At 44.0% G+C, this 21,462-nt stretch overlaps 1 protein-coding gene across 3 annotated transcripts in view; it reads right to left on the reverse strand.

Moving 5' to 3' along the window:
* Positions 1 to 21,462, reverse strand: part of PDE10A (phosphodiesterase 10A) — a 577,986-nt gene that overhangs the window by 91,161 nt on the left and 465,363 nt on the right. For all 3 annotated transcript variants that reach the window (XM_027552017.1, XM_027552018.1, XM_027552016.1), the window contains one exon: positions 16,069 to 16,097. In XM_027552017.1, the coding sequence (XP_027407818.1) occupies positions 16,069 to 16,097 (29 nt within the window). The remainder of the gene's footprint in view (positions 1 to 16,068; positions 16,098 to 21,462) is intronic.

The following is a 21,462-nucleotide window of genomic DNA, read 5'->3' on the forward strand; positions in this document are numbered from 1 at the left end:
TTAATTTCGTGGCTGCAATCACCATCTGCAGTGGTTTTGGAGCCCCAAAAAATAAAGTCTGACACTGTTTCCACTGTTTCCCTATTTCCCATGAAGTGATGGGACCGAATACCATGATCTTAGTTTTCTGAATGTTGACCTTTAAGCCAACTTTTTCACTCTCCTCTTTCACTTTTATCAAGAGGCTCTTTAGTTCTTCTTCACTTTCTGCCATAAGGGTGGTGTCATCTGCATATCTGAGGTTATTGATATTTCTCCCAGCAATCTTGATTCCAGCTTGTGCTTCTTCCAGCCCAGAGTTTCTCATGATGTACTCTGCATATAAGTTAAATAAACAGGGTGACAACATACAGCCTTGACGTACTCCTTTTCCTATTTGGAACCAGTCTGTTGTTCCATGTCCAGTTCTAACTGTTGCTTCTTGACCTGCATATAGGTTTCACAAGAGGCAGCTCAGGTGGTCTGGTATTCCCATCTCTTTCAGAATTTTCCACAGTTTATTGTGATCCACACAGTCAAAGGCTTTGGCATAGTCAATAAAGCAGAAATAGATGTTTTTCTGGAACTCTCTTGCTTTTTCCATGATCCATCAGATGTTGGCAATTTGATCTCTGGTTCCTCTGCCTTTTCTAAAACCAGCTTGAACATCTGGAAGTTCACGGTTCACGTATTGCTGAAGCCTGGCTTGGAGAATTTTAAGCATTACTTGACTAGCGTGTGAGATGAGTGCAATTGTGCGGTAGTTTGAACATTGTTTGGCATTGCCTTTCTTTGGGATTGGAATAAAAACTGACCTTTTCCAGTCCTGTCGCCACTGCTGAGTTGTCCATATTTGCTGGCATAATTTCAACTTTAATAGTACAAGGAAGTCCTGTATACCATCAATTATTTACATTTGATCATATTTGCCTTAGCTCAGTCAGTAAAGCATCTGCCTGCAATGCGGGAGACCTGGGTTAGATTGCTGGGTCAGGAAGATCCCATGGAGAAGGAAATGGCAACCCACTCCAGTATTCTTGCCTGGGGAATCCCATGGTCAGAGAAGCCTGGCAGGCTACAGTCCATGGGGCTGCAAGAGTCAGACATTACCACCACCATATTTGCCTTATCCTAGTGGTAAATTCTTTCCCTTCCTTCCCCACTTCCCTCTCTCTCTCTCTCCTTCCATCTCTCTCCATGTGTGTCTTATCTATCTATCCATCTGTACACACACACATATATACACATAAACTAGAAATACATATTTTTATGAATATTTGAGAAGAAGTTGTTATGTTCCTTTAACCGAAACCTTTAGTATATATTTCCTAAGAAAAAGAACAATAAGAGAGCAAACACTGAATTTGTACAGAGTGTGAGAGACATAGGCCAATATAGTTATCATCATCAGAACAATAGATAAATTCATATTCCAATTTCATACCTTGTCCCAATATTGTCTTTATAATTGTCCCTTCCTCACTGGTTGAGGTTCAAATTCCAAATCGTATATGCCAGTTAATTGTCATGTCTCTCTTGTATACTTAATGTGGAACAACTCCACAGCCTTTCTTTGCATTCTTGAACTCAATGTTTTTGAAGAATATGAAGAATATTTGAAGGCAAATTTTTATTTGCCTGGTATTTTCTCAAGATCAGATTTAGAGGTTTTGTATTTTGGGCAAGAGTACAGTGAGGTAATGGAGCTAGAACGCCATCGTCTATCCTGTATTTGCTCTTTGGCTTTCTGCTGGGGAGAAGAGCTTTCTGTTCTCCCTCATTCATTCATTTACATGAGTATGGACTCACAGATGCTAATTTTATTCAACCCGTGTAACTAATTAATATTAATACTGTTATACATGCATTTTAATGCTCAAATTGTCCCAAACTTGACCAATGGAAACCCCCTCAAGATAGCTCCTATGCTCTTTTCACAGATCTTCTTGACTCTTTTAATACTTTCTTACTTTCTCATCAAACATTTTGCTAGCCCTTGATCCAGCTATTTCTGCTTCTCAAAGAAGCCCTAGTTTCTTTTGTGGCAAATGGTATTTAAAATCCAAGAGCTGGAGCTATATGTGCCCACTACTCTCATTGATTCTAAGCTTCTCATCAACACAAATATAACACATATATATATATATATATATATATATATATTTACATGGCAATTAATCTATGACAAAGGAGGCAAGAATATCCAATAGAGAAAAGACAGTCTCTCCAATGAGTGGTGCTGTGGACACTGGACAGCCACGTGTAAAAGGTGAAACCAGAACACTGTCCAGCACCACATGCAAACATACACTCAGGATGGATGACAGGCCTACATGTAAGACCAGATACCAGAAAACTCCTGGAGGAAAACGTCGGGAGAACACTCTTACACAAATTGCAGCAATGATTTTTAGATCTGTCTCCTAGAGTAAAGAAAATATGAGCAAAAAAAGATTTTTTTAAAGGACCTAATTAAAGTTAAAAGCTTTCGCACAGCAAAGGAAATCATTAACAAAACGAAAAGACAACCTACTGAGCGGGAAAAGATAGCTGCAAATAATGATTGACAAGGAGCTAACATCCAACATATATAAAGAGCTCACCAATTCAACATCGAAAAAAACAAAGAAACTGATTTAAAAATGAGCAGAAGAATGAAGTAGACATTTGTCCAACAATACTCAACATCACTAATCATTAGGGAAATGAAAATCAAAACCACGATGAGATATCACCTCATACTTGTCAGAATGGCTACCATCAAAAAGAACACAAATAATAAATGTTGGTTAAAAGGGAACTCTTGTGCACTGTTGGTGGGAATGTAAATTGGTACAGCCACTGTGGAAAATAAGAGGTTTCTCAAAAACAAAAAATAAAAAATCAACCTAAAAATAGAACTATGTTATGACCCAGCAATTCCATTCCTGAGTATATATCCAAAAAATCCAGAAACACGAATTAAAACAGACACGTGTACCCAAAGTTCACAGCAGCTTTATTTACAATTGCCAAGATATGGAAGCAACCTAAGTGCCCATCACGAGATGAACGGGTAAAGATGTGAGATATAATGGGATACGACTCAGCCATAAAAGAGGAAAAACTGCCACCTGCATCAACAAGGATGGCCCTGGAGGACATTATGCTGAGTGAAATGAGTCAGAAAGACAAATCCTGTGTGACACCGCTTATATGTGGAATCAAAAAAACTACAACTCACCAGTGAATAAAGCAAAAGAGAAGCAGGCTCGCAAGAACAGAGAAAAAAACCAGTGGTCACCAGTCCAGAGAGGGGAACAAGAAAGGGCAGCACTGGGCTGGACGGTTAAGAGGTACAGACCATCACACATAAAGTAAGCTACAGAATTCGCTGCACAGCATGGAGAACAGAGCCAACATTTATAATAACTCTACATGGAGCATCATCTTTAAAAGCTGCTGCTGCTGCTGCTAAGTCGCCTCAGTCGTGCCCGACTCTGTGCAACCCCATAGACGGCAGCCCACCAGGCTCCCCGGGCCCTGGGATTCTCCAGGCAAGAACACTGGAGTGGGTTGCCATTTCCTTCTCCAATGCATGAAAGTGAAAAGTGAAAGTGAAGTTGCTCAGCCGTGTCCGACCCTCAGCGACCCCATGGACTACAGCCCACCAGGCTCCTCTATCCATGGGATTCTCCAGGCAAGAGTACTGGAGTGGGGTGCCGTTGCCTCCTCCCACTTTAAAAAATGTTAATCACTAAATTGTATACCTGTAACTTATATTGTGTAGCAACTATACTTCAATAAAAAATAAGATTTTAAAAACTTAAAGCATAGTTCTCAGAAAAATATAGAAACAAAATTATACTAGGCAAATACTTAAGAGGGCTATTCCTGGGTCAAAAAGTACATGTATGTTTAACTTTACAAGAAAGTGGCAAACCTTTTTCAATGTTACATATTAAGAATAAAGTTATCAAAATGATTTGGGTATTTTAGGGGAAAACAAGTTATAAATAAAGGTCATTTATTTCATACAAACACCACAGGCAGGAGAATTCTAACTAAGCATGGGCAGTCACAATGAACAGTTAAGGAAACCTGTGGGCCTCAGAGGCACTGCAGGAGAAGAAGAGCTGGGAAAGAAGGCGCCACTGACTCTTTGCAAATGCTTATTGTAAAGTTTAAAAGTCCTTAACAGCAAGCAAGGGATTAGCAGATATTCATCCTGACACCAAGGGGAAGCTGCCTAGCTTGTCCTGCACTTAACTGAGTGCACAGGGAAGGCTGCACGAGAAGCTGGTTCAGAGTCCTCCACAGCAGCCTTCAGGAGCTCAGAGGAAGCATCTTACAAAAAGCCACAAAGGATGGAGAAACCTGGAGGCCGAAGAGCAGCAACCAGGACGAGAGGACAGAACGACTGCAGGTTACACTCAGGCAAGGCAGGAAGTTCATGTTAAAAGTGATGAAAGCGAGCATGCTACAAATGAGGGAGACATTCTTTTGAAAACATGTCACCAGCTCAACACGAGGACAGTTCAGTTCAGCTCAGTCACTCCATCGTGTCTGACTCTGCGACCCCATGACCTGCAGCGCGCCAGGCCTCCCTGTCCGTCACCAACTCGTGGAGCTCCTCAAACTCATGTCCATCGAGTCAGTGATGCCATCCAGCCATCTCATCCTCTGTCGCCCCCTCCCTGCCTTCAATCTTTTCCAGCATCAGGGTCTTTTCCAATGAGTCAGCTCTTCCCATCAGGTGGCCAGAGTACTGGAGTTTCAGCTTCAACATCAGTCCTTCCACAGAATATTCAGGACTGATCTCCTTTAGGATGGACTGGTTGGATCTCCTTGCAGTCCAAGGGACTCTCAAGAGTCTTCTCCAACACCATAGTTCAAAAGCATCAATTCTTCAGCTCTCAGCTTTCTTCACAGTCCAACTCTCACATCCATACATGACTACTGGAAAAACCACAGCCTTGACTAGAAGGACCTTTTAAAAACTAACTTTCCTAAAGAATACTTAAGTTTTCAAAGGATTATTTTAACTAATGTAATTTAGGGCAAAAAAGTCCAAGAGATGAAAGGGCTTTTCATGATGATAAATTAATTTAGGAAAATGACTCCATGAGATAAGATGTCTTCAAATCACTCATGTAGTAAACATTTCTGATATGTCTAAGACTGTTAACAGAAAAAAATTAAGCCATCACGAGCAGATGAATAAAGAGAAGGTTAAAGAAACAAAAGATGTATCCAAGTGCTTTACCCACTAGATGGATTTCTGAATGTCATTATGTAAATAAGTCTTTTTAAACAAATATTTCCTCAGCAAGGTGTCAAACACTACTATTGTGTAAGTATCCGACCAGGCTCTGTCACTCATGGAATTGAAATCCCAGTGGGGAGAAAGCAATATACAAGAAAACAGTGATAATGTCTATGGCAAAAATGCATGCTCAGTCATGTCCAACTCTGTGTGACCCCACGGACTGTAGCCCTGCCAGGCTCCTGTGTCCATGGAACTCTCCAGTCAAGAATACTGGAGTAGATTGCCATACCCTTCTCCAGGGGATCTTTCCAACCCAGAGATGGAAGACAAGTCTCCTGCATTGCAAGCAGATTCTTTACCATCTGAGCCACCAGAGAACCCCTACCTGGGAAGCCCAAATAAAACACACTATGATTCTGTTGCCATCTTTAATGTAATAAACTACGATCTAGGAGAAACTGGACTTTACGCACAACTGTTCTTTGACTAGATCATTACTATATTCTTGCTTCATACAAAAAAGAAATGTGCCCAAAACAATGGACTTTAATTCACCTCTGATTCTGCGACAGGGCTTCCCAGGCATCACCTGTGGTGAACAATCTGCCTGCCAGTGCAGGAGACTAAAGAGACGCAGATTCAATCCCTGGGTCAGGAAGATCCCCCTGGAGAAGGGAATGGCACCCCACTCCAGTATTCTTGCCTGGAGAATCCCATGGACAGAGGAGCCTGGCGGCTTACAGTCCAGGGGGTCACAGAGAGTCAGACACAACTGAGCGACTGAGCACTCCTTTCTCGTCCTTCGCTTCTCTTGCCAAGAACAAACAACACTAAGATCAGCAGCTTCATACAGTTTCTCTGCTGTTAATATTTTTCAGCATCTACACTCTCTAAAACAGAGTTGTGGTTGCCAAGAATGGTCTCAAAAAACAGGTAACAATTTAGAATCTTGTGAAAGAAGAATGTGTTCGGTTCCCATTTTAAAAATATCATAATGGCTTGATAGTGTGTTTAATCACTATCATCGTGATTAATAGGATCTGTGTTCTTCTATATATCACCAATATCATTTTATTATCACCGATCAGGAACAAACTGTAACAGACAGATGGTTTGTGTGTCTATCGTTAAGATTATGGGGTTCATTCTTAGCACAAGCAAACAAAAATCAGTCTTTAGCCACCATTTTCCAGTATGTAAATAGCTTGAAACATGTTCTTATAGCAGATTGATGCATTCAGCTATACAGGAGATATTCTGCCACTCAGTCTCTGCAGAAGCCAAGGTGCTGAGAACTGGTCCTCCACATAGATTTCCAAGGTTTCTATGGCTATAGTTAGTAACTAGCCGCAAAAGCTGCGAAATGGAATTTAGCTAAAATGAATACTGTGCTTTGTAAGAAATTTTGCTTTGAGTTCCACAAAACTCACGTTGGAGTGCCTGAAGCTTTTTTCCCTTTGCCATATGGAAAACACAGCCTCTGCTGGCAAGCTTCCAGCCAGTATTCCTTGGGAAAGCGGGTGATTCTTCCATCAGGGTGAGAAATCCTTGTTCAGTTCAGTTCAGTCGCTCAGTCGTGTCCGACTCTTTGCGACCCCATGAACCGCAGCACACCAGGCCTCCCTGTCCATCACCGACTCCTGGAGTCCACCCAAACCCATGTCCATCGAGTCAGTGATGCCATCCAACCATCTCATCCTCTGTTGTCCCCTTCTCCTCCTGCCCTCAATCTTTTCCAGCTTCAGGGCTAAATCCTTGTTAGGCTGTTTGCTATTTCAAATTCAAAATGCCAGAATTACACATTACCTGACTGGATCGTTCCATCTCTGCCGTTCCTCTGGCTTCTCAGTCCTACAGTTAGGTTGATAATCAATGGGGCGGTGACCTGCCTGTCCTCCAGGTCCTCGTTTTCAAGTGTCATATCCAGGTATCCAAAGACCCTCTTAGCCAAAGCCTGATTAAAGGAACTGCACTTAGGGAGACTTTAGAGGACATGATTTCTGTCTGCTTCTCCACTGGGTCACAGCACCTGAGTCCCATGACTGTCAGCTGGAGGGAGGGCATAGGGAATGTGAAAAACTACTCCAGGTATTTCTACAAGAGTCTGCCTACTCTTGGGCTTCCCTGATAGCTCCATTGGTAAAGAATCTGCCTGCAGTGCAGGAGACCCCGGTTCGATTCCTGGATCAGGAAGATCCCCTGGAGAAGGGGCAGATCACCCACTCCAGTACTCTTGGGTTTCCCTTGTGACTCAGCTGGTAAAGAATCTGCCTACAACGTGGGAGACCTGGGTTCAGTCCCTGGGTTGGGAAGATCCCCTGGAAAAGGGAATGGCTACCCACTCCAGTATTCTGGCCTGGAGAATCCCAAAGGTCCGTCTAGTCAAGGCTATGGTTTTTCCAGTGGTCATGTATGGATGTGAGAGTTGGACTGTGAAGAAGGCTGAGCGCCGAAGAATTGATGCTTTTGAACTGTGGTGTTGGAGAAGACTCTTGGGAGTCCCTTGGACTGCAAGGAGATCCAACCAGTCCATTCTAAAGGAGATCAGCCCTGGATGTTCTTTGGAAGGAATGATGCTAAAGCTGAAACTCCAGTACTTTGGCCACCTCGTGCGAAGAGTTGATTCACTGGAAAAGACTCTGATGCTGGGAGGGATTGGGGGCAGGAGGAGAAGGGGACGACAGAGGATGAGATGGCTGGATGGCATCACCGACTTGATGGACATGAGTCTGAGTGAACTCTGGGAGATGGTGATGGACAGGGAGGCCTGGCGTGTTGCGATTCATGGGGTCGCAAAGAGTCGGACACGACTGAGCGACTTCCACTATTTCACTGCCTGTTCTAGTCATGTGTGTATCACCTTCACTTACTGACACTGAGCCACATTTTAATAGTATTAACATACTATTAAATCTTTGAAACTTCCTAAAGATTGACATAAAATCAGATAAATAGGTTTGCATTATCATGAAATTTAATAACCATAATAAAAACTGACAGGTATCCTTCCCTAAGAGACGCAGAAATGAATAAAGGATACCGTATTTATTTATTTTTAGGATACCTTATTAAATGAGTGGGCAAGACCAGAAGAGGGAGCACTCATGCAGACCCCAAACAGGAAGAGACTACCCTGCATCTCCAACTGGAAGAAGGTTCCTTACCACCTAACTACCCAGGAAAGGACGCAAGATCTTCTCCCCACCCAGCAACAGCTCAGCCAATGAAAAGCCACTACACTCTCAGTTTCCTACAATGGACTCCGTGCTTGTCAACAGCCCTTCCAAGCTTCCCCTTTTTCCTTTATAAAAGAGCATTCCTCTTCTTTGTCTAGGTTTGCGTATAGCTTCTGCTATAGCATGCTTATCCCAAATTACAAATCTCGGTTATTCCTGAAAAAACAAAAACCCACAAAGGACTTTGCTGGTAAAACAACTGTTTTATTTCTAAGGTCAGCTTTACACAAATGAAGACTGACTCAGGTTCAGGTTCACATAACTGGAAGCTTAACAGCCAGCTAGTCTGCTTATTCATAGAAAAGTACTGACGATCCCAATTTTTATTTCTCCTCCTCTGTTTCTTCCTCTATTCGTATCTTTGGTTATATTTTTCTTATAACCAATTAAAAATTATTTTAAAAAACAATACGCTGTGAAAAGAAACTGAAAGTGAATAAAAGTGAGTCTTCTGTGAAGGACAAGACTGAAGTTCGCTGGGGAGGCTGCAGAAGGTGGGGGAGGCCTCTGAGACTCAAGAACTGTGGCCGCAACCAAGTGACCCCTCTGACCCAAATCATCACATTTTCTCTCCACTGGATTATTTCCATTTGTATGCATTTGTTGCTGTTTATTCCATTTTTTTTGAATAAAAATGAAACATTTTAAAAACAATATCTCAGGGGTGAGGAGTGAGCAAAATGGGTGAAAGTGGACAAAAGATACAAACTTTCAGTTACAAAATAAGTCTCAGGGCTATAATATACAGCACAGTGACTACGATTAATAGGACTGTACTGGATATTTGAAAGTTGCTGAGGGAGTAGATCTTAAAGTTCTCATCGCCAGGAAGAGGCAGCTCATAACCACGCGGCGACGGATGATACCTAGGCCTGTTGAGATGATCATTTCACAGTGTGTGCGTAACTGAATCATTCTGCTCTGCTCCTGAAACTAATCAAGGTCACGTGTCAATTACACCTGACTCCCTGTCTAGCTACCACACACTTTCTTGTCTCTCTTTTAAGGCAAAACTCCAAAAGACAATTGTATGTATTTACCGCCTGCAATTTCTCCTCCCCCGCCCCCCAACTCTTAATCGCTCAGTGGAACAGCTCTAATTGAAGTCGCCCGTGGCCTCCACGCCGTCAGATCCAAATGCCAGCTCTCGGGCTTTATTTCCCTGAAATGCTGGCAGCGTTTAACACACCAGTGACTGCTCTCCTGGACAGTTTCTCCTCCACTCTAGGAGGCACAGGCCCCGGGTTCACCTCCTGCCCAAGGACCCCTCCGTCGAAGACTTGCGAACGCCCTGTGCCAGGACTGTGGCTTCATCCTCTCTCCTCAAACCACACTCCCCTCCTAGGTGAGCTCACGCAGTCTCAGCACTTCACATACCATCCCATATGCTGGGGTTCTTAATCATCCATATTGTTACTAAGGCTTCTCAAATTTGTATATCTAACTCAGATCATTCCCCTGAACTCCAGACTCAATAGTCAACTAACTGCTCAACATCTCAGCTTAGAAATCGACTAAAGGTCTCAGACTCCGCAGCCAGCGGTGACCCCTCTCCCTGCTCTGGCAAACACCCCCATCTAAGTGCTGGCAACCTTGACGTTCCTTCTGCTCAAGCAAAAACCCAAAGCTATCATTTCTCTTTTTGTCTTTTTTTCTATACCAAGCATCCAATTAATCAGCAGTTCTTGTTCACTCTACTTTCCAAATATGCATGGAATTCAGTCTGCCAAACCTCCGCACCGCCATCATCACCAGCTTCATCTCTTCCCAGGATCACTGCACTGTCCCCCCACTTGTCACCACCCTTGGCACTGGGAGTGCTGCTGTATTTATGTACTTAAGATTCCCACACTTACGTCTGCACACTGGTCAATATGTGTTCTATCTTGTAGAATGCTTTAATTTTTGTTTTAGGAATAAACTTCCCTCCTGAGATAAATTATCTTCTTAGCTTTTGAAATACATACTTTATATTATGTAGAAATTTTCTCCTTTTTCATGTCTGGAGGACTCATCCAGTAAAAACTTTTAAGCATCATGCATTGTAAGGGGACTTTTACCAACTTTTCAGTTTTTTTCACTGGTTAACAAGATATTTAGTTTTCTTAACTTTCCTTCAATAAACTTTAATAATTTATAATTTCCTTAATATTGGCCATTATGTCTAAATTTTCAAATGCATTAGTATATATTAATATGATTCCTTATTAAATTATTAATAATCTCCTTTTTGCCTATAGTTATCTTCCCTTTCTCATCCCCTAATGTTTGCTATTTTCTTATTTCTTGAATAGATTGCCAAAACCGTCTACTTTATTGATCTGTTTAAAAAAATATCTTTTGCATTATTAATTAAACCTATATTTTAAATTGTGGGCCATTAATTTCTTCTCATTAATTCCCTCTGCTTTTAAAAATTTTATTTTTGGTATTCCAAAACTGAATAAAAGACTATGCATTTTCATCTTCTTTTGACTGCATACCTCAGGTTTGGTAGATTTTATTCCCATTTCACATTTGAGGTTTTTAAAGGTCATTTTAAAAGGTCACCAAGATAAACACTGGCAAAGCACAAATTCAGATCTGTGCGATCTACACTGTTCCAGAGAAGTTCTTTTGAATGTATCACACGTGAAACTTAGACGCAGTTCACACAAAAGGAAACAAAGCTAACAAGTGGCAATGTGTTTATTTCCTTTAAATGAAAACAGTAAAACAACATCATGCCATTGACACATGAGAAGAGATATGACTGCTAATTAAATTGGGTTAGAATGAAATCTTAACTGGAACAATAATTTGATAAACCAACTTATCAACCTGTAGTATGTATTATAAAATACTTACGTCTTTTCACCAAGTAATCTCAGATCTTAGCGTTCTTCTTCAGCACATATTTCATAAGACTAAGACTGCTAAATGAAAATTAAGACTATACTGAAACATATTGATAACATTCTGAGGGGCCAAGACAGTACCCAAGGATTCTCCTCTCTCCATAGAATTTTCCAGGCAAGAACACTGGAGTGGGTTGCCATTTCCTTCTCCAAGGGATCTTGCCGACCCAGAATCGAGCCTGCATCTCCTGCACTGCAGGCAGATTCTTTACCACTGAGCCACCAGGGAAGCCCCCAAGAATTCTAGAGCTGGTTAAATTTGTCATATTTGAGTACTCAGCACCCAAATATTTTTTTTTCTCTTGATGTTTTCTCTCCTTTTTCTTGTCAGAAATCTTTCTGATTTATAAGCTGGAGCCACTTACATCAAGAATAATAATAGTAAAAGAAAAGACTAATTGTACTGACTAGAGGCTCTGACTGACACGCATCCTTAGAGGCCCCGTCCCGACGGCTGTGGCCAGGGCTCTGTCCCCCACTCTCAGTCCTGGCCCGAGTGCCTGCATTCTGCGACGTGGCCTCCCTGCCCAGGGCCTGTGCTGGCTGCGCCTCTGCCACAGTGCACGTCCCCCAGCTTTCAGCAGGTCTCCTTCCTCCACCCCCTGTAATGTCTTCCCAGTTACCTGGAAGGCATCACTGGCTACACACTCAAACCCGCAGCCCGTCTTCTTCCCTGGCCTTGTCTCTAGAGTAGCCCCATTCCTAACCCACCATCACTCTCCATTGGATCATTCTGCTTTCTAGGTATTTATTTATTCTATGCATTTGTCATTTAAAAAAATTTTCAACTGTCTCCACCACCGCTTCCCATACTATGAGAACTGGGGTGCCATTCTGCACTGTATTCCTAGAACCTAGAGCAATGCCTGGCACACAAATGCTCACTAAGTATTTGTCTCTGGAATAGAAGTAGGGAGGAGGAGGGAGGCGGGGAGGGAAGGACCAAGAGAGGAAGAAGAGGAGGAGAAAGCACCGAAGTCTCACTGATCTGACTTGACTACATGTCAAAAATATCTTAGTGTACCAAAGATCAAGAACCATAAATGTCCTGCAGTTTCTTTGAAAAGCTGATTCTCCCTAAATCCTATTACAGACACAGAGCTGATAAGAACTACCTGGCCTACCCTGTGTTATCAGGAGTCAAGCCACAGTTGGTCTACAATGTCGTGCCAGAGCTGCCACCTTCTAAAAATATACTGACAACACAGTGGGCTTTGTCAGAATGTCAACCCAACCCTAAGGAGATGTATGGGAAAAACCTGAGTGAGTGTGTTTCCCTTGGAAAGACAGAATGCAGTCCCTCTATTTGAGGAGTTCTCATGTGGATCGGAGAAGGCAATGGTGACCCACTCCAGTACTCTTGCTTGGAAAATCCCATGGATGGAGGAGCCTGGTAGGCTGCAGTCCATGGGGTCGCTGAGTCGGACATGACTGAGTGACTTCACTTTCACTTTTCACTTGCATGCATTGGAGAAGGAAATGGCAACCCACTCCAGTGTTCTTGCCTGGAGAATCCCAGGGACGGGGCAGCCTGGTGGGCTGCTGTCCATGGGGTCGCACAGAGTCGGACACGACTGAAGTGACTTAGCAGCAGCAGCAGCATGTGGAGCAGCCTGTACATACCAGCCTTTTTTGAGTTGCTACAAAAGTCAAAACAATGCTAGCAGATAGCCCTTAAGGAGAGTCTGTTTGGCTCCCAGTGCAACGTATCTCACAACAATCAGAACTGCCTGGAGAGTAAGAATCTGCCTCCCTGGAGAGCAAGCTCTCGACAGTGGATGTGCCCTGTGACCAGTCACCATCCACCTAAAGGTTGCACTTGTTGTTGTTCAGTCGCTAAGTCACGTCTGACTCTTTGCAACTCCATGGACTGCAGCGCTCCAGCCTTTCCTGTCCTTCACTATCTCCTAGAAATGTAAGTTGAGAAACGCTAAATACATGAGCTGATGACCTAGACAAGTGTCAGTTGCCACAATCTGTAAGTTTTTTTTGTTGTTGTTCTAAATATACTCCAGAACTTGGTAAGTTTTGATATTGATTGGATAGCATCATTGATTTGATGGGCATGAGTCGAGTAAGCTGTGGGAGTTGGTGATGGACAGGGAAGCCTGGAGTGCTGCAGTCCATGGGGTGGCAAAGAGTCGGACACGACTGAGCGACTGAACTGAACTGAGATATATAAAGCACACCAAGATTAAACAGTGAAGAAAAAGAAAATCTGAAGAGACTCATAACTAGGAGGAGATTGAATCAAAAGAAAAATAACTTGACCAAGAAAAGCCCTGGACCTGATGGCTTTACTAGTAAATTCTACCAAACACTTTGTTGTTCATTGTTCAGTCACTAAGTCATATCCAGCTCTTTGCAATGCCATGGCCTGCAGCACACCAGGCTTCCCTGTCCTTCACTCTCTCCCAGAGTTTGCTCAAACTCATGTCCATCAAGTCAGTGATGCCATCCAACCATCTCATCCTCTGTCATCCCCTTCTCCTCTTGCCTTCAGTCTTTCCCAGCATCAGGGTCTTTTCCAACAAGTCAGTTCTCCACATCAGGTAGCTAAAGCTTTGGAGTTTCAGCTTTAGCATCAGTTCTTCCAATGAATATTCAGGACTGGTTTCCTTTAGGATGGACTGACTAGTTTGATCCCCAAGGTTGCACAAGGTATTTCTAAGTCTCACTTTAACTTAAAACATTGGTATGCCATTTTATAAAGCAAATTCTGAATATCAGAACTGACCGAGATCTGGAGTACATTCAGAAAAAAAAAAAAAAAAACACGTAAAGATCCTGGCAACCGATACTCTTCTAGATCATCAGCTCATGTATTTAGCACTTCTCAGCTGGAGATGCATTTCTCTAAATCCGGCATAAAATAGGAGACTCTTATAAAACAATAGCAAAGAAGAAAAGCACTGTGTATAGCCGCTCCTCACTTCTCATGGCCTTAAAGACGGCACGCCATGTCGTCTGCGTCTCCTCTCCGCTCACCCAGCAGGAGGCACTGTTATACGACGCACGCCGCCATCTGCACCCACAATGCCTGGTGGCGAGATTTTGCAAAATTAAACTATGCAAAGATGCATTCAACCAAAAGGACTCTTCTTTGTTCACACAGCTATTTTCCCCAAATAGAGCCTGGCAAGAATAACTGAAAGCGTGGACTGCAGCAACAAACTCACTAATGACAGACACTGTGGTATAAAAGCTTTAAACGGGGGGACACTGGAAGGTAGCCCACTAAACGGGCAAGCAGAGTCAGGGCAGTGACATCAGCAGGGAGCAGGAGGACCGCTGTCCACTCCACTGCCAACGGAACAGGACGGAAGGAAGGCATGCAGGCGGGTTGGAACCACCTCCTGGGGCATCTCTTTCCCACTTCCCTTCAGAACAGCAATATCTAAAACCTTTCCAGGCTTCTAAAGGCTAAGTTGAGGTTAGGGATTCACTATGAATGAAAGCTATTCTACAACAAGAATGTGATGGCTAAGTTGTATTGCAGCTTTTTCCGTACTGTCCTTGATGTATAAACAGGTGGTACCACCTCAGAGCTCTGAGATAGTGGCTTTACCAATACCAACACCTCAGTATCTCATGACAGTCCAGGTCCACTCGTGAGGATCCTCTGTTATCCTCACACATTGCTTTCAGCCGTTTCTGCTGCTCTCAGTAGCTGTAAAAATTCCAGGCTGATCTCTCTGCCCCTGATATATGCTGAAACACTCAGACTTGGGAACGTTCCAACTGCGAGCCCAGAAGACGCGAAGCTAATAGTGCCAAACCCAGGAAAACCCTGAGACTTCCAGAATCTTAAGTCTGTTAGGTTGCGATGGGCAGGGGGAACCCTGCCCGGTCTCCAGCAATAGCCCTGGTCATTTTAAAGATTCATTTCTTCAGATAATACAGAATAAAACAATGTATCTGAATATGTGACTCTGATTAACAGTACTTCAGTTTCTATCATATGATACAGTGATCACTTACACAAAGCTGTATCAGGTATAATTCTGACTGATTATTTTCAACACTGATTCCACCTATTAAGATCTTTATCTGTCAACAGGATACAGAATTATAAGATCCATTTTATGTGTAATCACAGAATTATCATTTTGTAACAGCTTTTGATACCACACCCCACAAGCTCTTAAATTTGCTAAGTCTCTTAAAGCATTTCTCTTGGGTGTGAAAACAGTGTATTTAACATTTGTGAAAGTACTGACGAAAGTCACGCCCTCGATCCAGGCGGAGTCACCTTTTGCTCTCGCAGAGTGAAGGTGCATGAACTCGCAGGCAGGGCCGGCCAGGCAGCACGAAGCCACTGGGCAGGGGCCATGAAGTGGCGGCCGGAGCACCTGTCCCCACCTGGGAACGCCTCAGAGGCGCGGCCTCACCTTCCGGTGTTTCAAGAGAAGCCAGAAATCCCGTCTTAACATGCACTCGCTCAGCCTCTGACTGTTGGCAGCAGAAAGCTCTTGAGCACGTGCAGGCCGCGCGGGGCGCATCTGCTCGCTGTGATCAGTTTGAGCCCTCTGCTTTGACACCTCTCTCCCCACTGGCTTCACTCCACGCTCACGAGTGACGCTTTGGAGAGGGCACTCAGTTTTGTAATTATTTTTCTAACACTTTAGCGTGTTAGAGCACTGAAAAAATATGCAAAAGAATGTACTTTCTATATTGTGGTAAAAAAAATTATATTCACATTACTTACCCTGCTGACTTCCTTAGGAGCTGATTCATCTGGGGGATGAAGAAGGGAGGGAGAAAAAAAAATAATGTTAGAAGCTCTGGGTAGTTTCTGAAAAACATAGAACATGTCATTCAGTCTCTGGAAACCAGAAGGGTATTTGCAATGCTTCCTCTTGCAATGTCTAAAAATTTGGTTTTAAACCTCTGTAAGGTAAAGAAACATAATATATTTAGAGTTAGATGTATGTATGTAGCAATTTTGGAGGGAAATGAAATAACACCACAGCTTGTTGATCATTTTCATGATTACCTTTTTAGAGATTTTCAAATAGTAATGCCTGAAAATATGGCTACACTGTATCTTATCCAATACATATGCCTAAAAATGGGACTGTAGTATTTGCAATATTCTAAATGACACAATCCGCACGAATGTCTCAAAAGGCCATTCGCACTTGTGCTGTCGGGCAGGTGCCAGCATTCCACGTTTGCTGACATGACAGCTGTGTCTGCACGGCCTGGTGAAGGCACAGACCACTCCCGCCAACAGGCGGCTCGGCACCACGGACCCAGGAGGCGGCGGGCTTGTCTCCACCAGCAGGGCAGCACTGCTTTCTGGTAAATTAAGACTGATGGGTTGCCCTGGTCTAGGTGAGGCCCTCTGACGGGCTCTCCCTGCGAGGCTGGCTACATGGCCAGACTATGCCTGTGTAACCAACAGGGTATGAGAAACAAACCGGCCAAGGCGCCACTTTAGGTCCGCCGGCTGTGAGCACCCGTGCCCGGGAGCTAGTTCTGACCCAGAGAAAATGTGCTGACGTGGCCCTTCCAGAGGATGCGGGTAGGGGCTGGAGACCCCTCTCCAGACCCCTCACTGGGAGGCAGCCTTTACCGCTGCTGCCTTCTTGGGCCTTGTAGCAAGGAAACCTGTCTTACTACCCCCATCAGTACACACTTCACACACCAAGTTTCTAACGTGTTCTATACCACACCAGAGCACAGCCTCATCTACCTTAACACCGACAAAGGCATGTCCCACAGGTCCAGACAGGGCACTGATTCTTCTTTCTCCTTCAACATTCTTATTAACTAAACCACTGAGTCCTGGCATTTCCTCTTTTTTTCTAATCTTTTTTAGATTTACGGCTTACCATCCATTTCCACAAATAATATTAAGTATAGTCCCAAAGCACATATCAACCAGTAGCCTCTAAGCTGATCCCTGAATTCCGTATCTGCCCTGGAAATCATGTACACACACACACACACACACACACACACACACACACACACACTGACCCACCGTTTATCTTTCAAAAATATTCCATCCGTCACCATCTATCATTCCAGTGGTCAGGTATGGATGTGAGAGTTGGACTATAAAGAAAGCTGAGCACCAAAGAATTGATGCTTTTGAACTGTGTGTTGGAGAAGACTCTTGAGAGTCCCTTGGACTGCAAGGAGATCCAACCAGTCCATCCTAAAGGAGATCAGTCCTGAATATTCATTGGAAGGACTGATACTGAAGCTGAAACTCCAATACTTTGACCACCTGATGCAAAGAACTGACTCACTGGAAAAGACCCTGATGCTGGGAAAGATTGAAGGTGGGAGGAGAAGGGGACAACAGAGGATGAGATGGTTGGATGGCATCACCAATTCAATGGACATAAGTTTGAGCAAGCTCCGGGAGTTGGTGATGGACAGGGAGGCCTGGTATGCTGCATTTCATGGGGTCGCAGAGTCACACACGACTGAGTGACTGAACTGAACTGAACTGATCATGCCCCTTGGATGCTTCAGAATTTATAGTAAATTAGACATCAAAGGGCTTCCCAGGTGGTGCTAGCGGTAAAGAACCCACCTGCTAATACAAGAGACACGAGACACTCGGGTTAGATCCCTGGGTTGGGAAGATTCCCTGGAGGAGGGCATGGCAGCCCATTCTAGTATTCTTGCTTGAAGAATCCCACCAACAGAAGAGCCTGGCATGCAGTCCATAGGGTCGCAAAGAGTCAGACACAGCTGAAGCGGCTTAGCATGCACGCACACTGCCTCTACCTGGGGACTTTTTCAGAATTAGCAAGCTTGGAACTATCAGATAGTACGTGTTCAGTAAACAGTAGCTATTCTTGTATTACCTGTTAACACTTATTTCTTATACATTTTTGTTATATTTGTTCCATAATGATTTGAATATTACATCTGATTTCCGTAAGAATGTAACCATGTTATAGGGAAAACATAGACTTTATGTTATATACTGAAGTCACTTGATTAAAAAAATTTCACTTATTCCTTAACTCCTAACCTCTTATTCTTTTTTAAAGCTCTCTGAAGATGGAACTATTTGACTTAATCATCACAACAAATTAACAGATTATAAAGTTGCAGAGACAGATACGTTTCTAACTCTTTTAGATTTTTATCGAAGAAGTTCAGTAAACGGGGGTCAAAAGTGAAGGGTGATTAATGCACGGACGCCGGCAGGTAGCGCTCATGCGCACACGCTGACTGCAGCACTAAGCGGAGCGTCCAGGCTGCGACCCTCCGGGGCCGTGCACTGTCCAATCACCACCACGACCCGGAAGTTGGTTCAAGGGAAGAAGAGCTCGAATGTCCAGACATTCGAACGTCTGCATATACACGTCCGCTTCGCTTTTTCCGTCGGTTCTGCCGAGTGCTTCTCCAACTCGAGCGTGCAAAGGATGCTCTGCTGCTAGTATTTATACAGACCAACTCCTCCTTTGGTTTGATGGCCAGTTTAAGGTATGTGAAAGGAAAGTGCTATCTACAGCCTAACATCTGGCTTTTTCACCTTGTGCACAGACTTAAGACTCTATCTTCTACGTCTTCTTCAGACTCGGAAGCCAAACAGTTTCTGCTAACTGAATGTCAAGTCCATTACATTTAGGGAATTCAGCAATTTCAGTTGAGGGGATTAATGAGCGCAGTGAACTGGTTAGGATAAGGGAACCTGGCTTCCTGCTTCCTGCATTTGGAAGTTCCATCGAGCTCTCTTGCCCAAGGAAACGGCCAGCACCCTGAAGACACGGCCTGGGTGAGTGCTGCGCGGTGGAGCGGCCGGAGCGGGGCGCCCCAGAGGCAGCTCGGCAGGAGGCTCAGTGCGCGCAGGGCTCGGGAGCCGGCCGCGGCTCACTTGCTGTCATAACTCTGGGCAAAAAGTCTGACTGCCTTTGACGGCCTCTAAGTCTGAAGTGCAGCAATACGTGAACTGTGAACTTCCAGATGTTCAAGCTGGTTTTAGAAAAGGCAGAGGAACTAGAGATCAAATTGCCAACATCTGATGGATCATGGAAAAAGCAAGAGAGTTCCAGAAAAACATCTATTTCTGCTTTATTAACTATGCCAAAGCCTTTGATTGTGTGGATCACAATAAACTGTGGAAAATTCTGAAAGAGATGGGAATACCAGACCACCTGACCTGCCTCTTGAGAAACCTATATGCGGGTCAGGAAGCAACAGTTAGAACTGGACATGGAAAAACAGACTGGTTCCAAATAGGAAAAGGAGTATGTCAAGGCTGTATATTGTCACCCTGCTTATTTAACTTATATGCAGAGTACATCATAAGAAATGCTGGACTGGAAGAAACACAAGCTGGAATCAAGATTGCCAGGAGAAATATCAATAACCTCAGATATGCAGATGACACCACCCTTATGGAAGAAAGTGAAGAGGAACTAAAAAGCCTCTTGATGAAAGTGAAAGAGGAGAGTGAAAAAGTTGGCTTAAAGCTCAACATTCAGAAAACGAAGATCATGGCATCTGGTCCCATCCCTTCATGGGAAATAGATGGGGAAACAGTGGAAACAGTGTCAGACTTTATTTTTTGGGCTCCCAAATCACTGCAGATGGTGACTGCAGCCATGAAATTAAAAGACGCTTACTCCTTGGAAGAAAAGTTATGACCAACCTAGATAGCATATTGAAAAGCAGAGACATTACTTTGCCAACAAAGGTCTGTTTAGTCAAGGGTATGGTTTTTCCAATGGTTATGTATGGATGTGAGAATTGGACTGTGAAGAAAGCTGAGTGCCAAAGAATTGATGCTTTTGAACTGTGGTGTTGGAGAACACTCTTGAGAGTCCCTTGGATTGCAAGGAGATCCAACCAGTCCATCCTAAGGGAGATCAGTCCTGGGTGTTCTTTGGAAGGAATGATGCTAAGGCTGAAACTCCACTACTTTGGCCACCTCATGCAAAGAGTTGACTCATTGGAAAAGACTCTGATGCTGGGAGGGATTTGGGGCAGGAGGAAAAGGGGACGACAGAGGATGAGATGGCTGGATGGCATCACCGACTCGATGGACGTGAGTCTGAGTGAACTCCAGGAGCTGGTGATGGACAGGGAGGTCTGGCGTGCTGTGATTCACGGGGTCGTGAAGAGTTGGACACGACTAAGCAACTGAACTGATCTGAAGTCTGAAGTGAAGCAACATCCAGTCCACATAATTTGACACTGAAAAATAGTTTTCTTTCCATAAGAACAATCACAAAGTAACAAAGCCCCTGACTTGGGGACTTCCCCGGTGGCCCCTGGAGGCTGACTCCGTGGCCCCTGGTTGGGGAACGAGACCCACAGCGAAGGCCCAATGCCGCCAAACAAGCAAAAATAAAACAGGAACAGGAGAGCGGTGGTCCCCAAGGTGCCTGTCCTTCCGTGGACGGGAGGGAGTGACAGTGGGCCAGGTGACGATGGGAGCCGTGGCAAATGGCAGGCGAAGCTTCTCTCTCAGCCCACTGCTGGCTCCCACTCGGCGACCAAGTCCCGAATAGGCCGGCGGCCAGTGGAGGACCCGGGCCCCGACCTAGACCGTCCTATGAACCCACAACTCCGGGACGAGTCTGCACTCCCGGTGCACACTCAGGACCAAGCGGCCAGGGCGCTCACTTACACGTGAAAGGATAAGGAGTCACGGCAAAGAGGAAACGGACATGGAGGCCAGATTTTGAGTCCTTCGTGACCATCAAGTGAGCAACCAAAACGTTCACAACAGCAGGCACTTCTTACGTGGCACTGCGGTTCTGTAAACGTTTGTTTACTCGACAAATGTGCACTACGGACCCAGTATGTGCCGGGCATTTATCCTTGTTCTTAAGGAGCTTACTTTCTAATAGGATGAACAAACAAGAAAAAAATTTAAGCAATTTCAGAACGGGAATATTGATGCTTGTTAAAGAGAAATTTTTTTTAAAGACAAGAAACCATCTTCAATCTAAACATCATTTTAATGATTTTTTAAAGCCTTAGGAAAAACAGCCCATGCAGCAAAAATTTTCCTGGAGAACATCCAAGTACACCTTCCAGCAAGTACTTATTTTTGAGTTAAGTACTCATTGGAAAAGACCCTCATGCTGATTGAGCACAGGAGGAGGGGGCAACAGTGGATGAG

This window comes from Bos indicus x Bos taurus, chromosome 9, assembly GCF_003369695.1.
Source record: "Bos indicus x Bos taurus breed Angus x Brahman F1 hybrid chromosome 9, Bos_hybrid_MaternalHap_v2.0, whole genome shotgun sequence".
Classification (NCBI taxonomy): domain Eukaryota; kingdom Metazoa; phylum Chordata; class Mammalia; order Artiodactyla; family Bovidae; genus Bos; species Bos indicus x Bos taurus.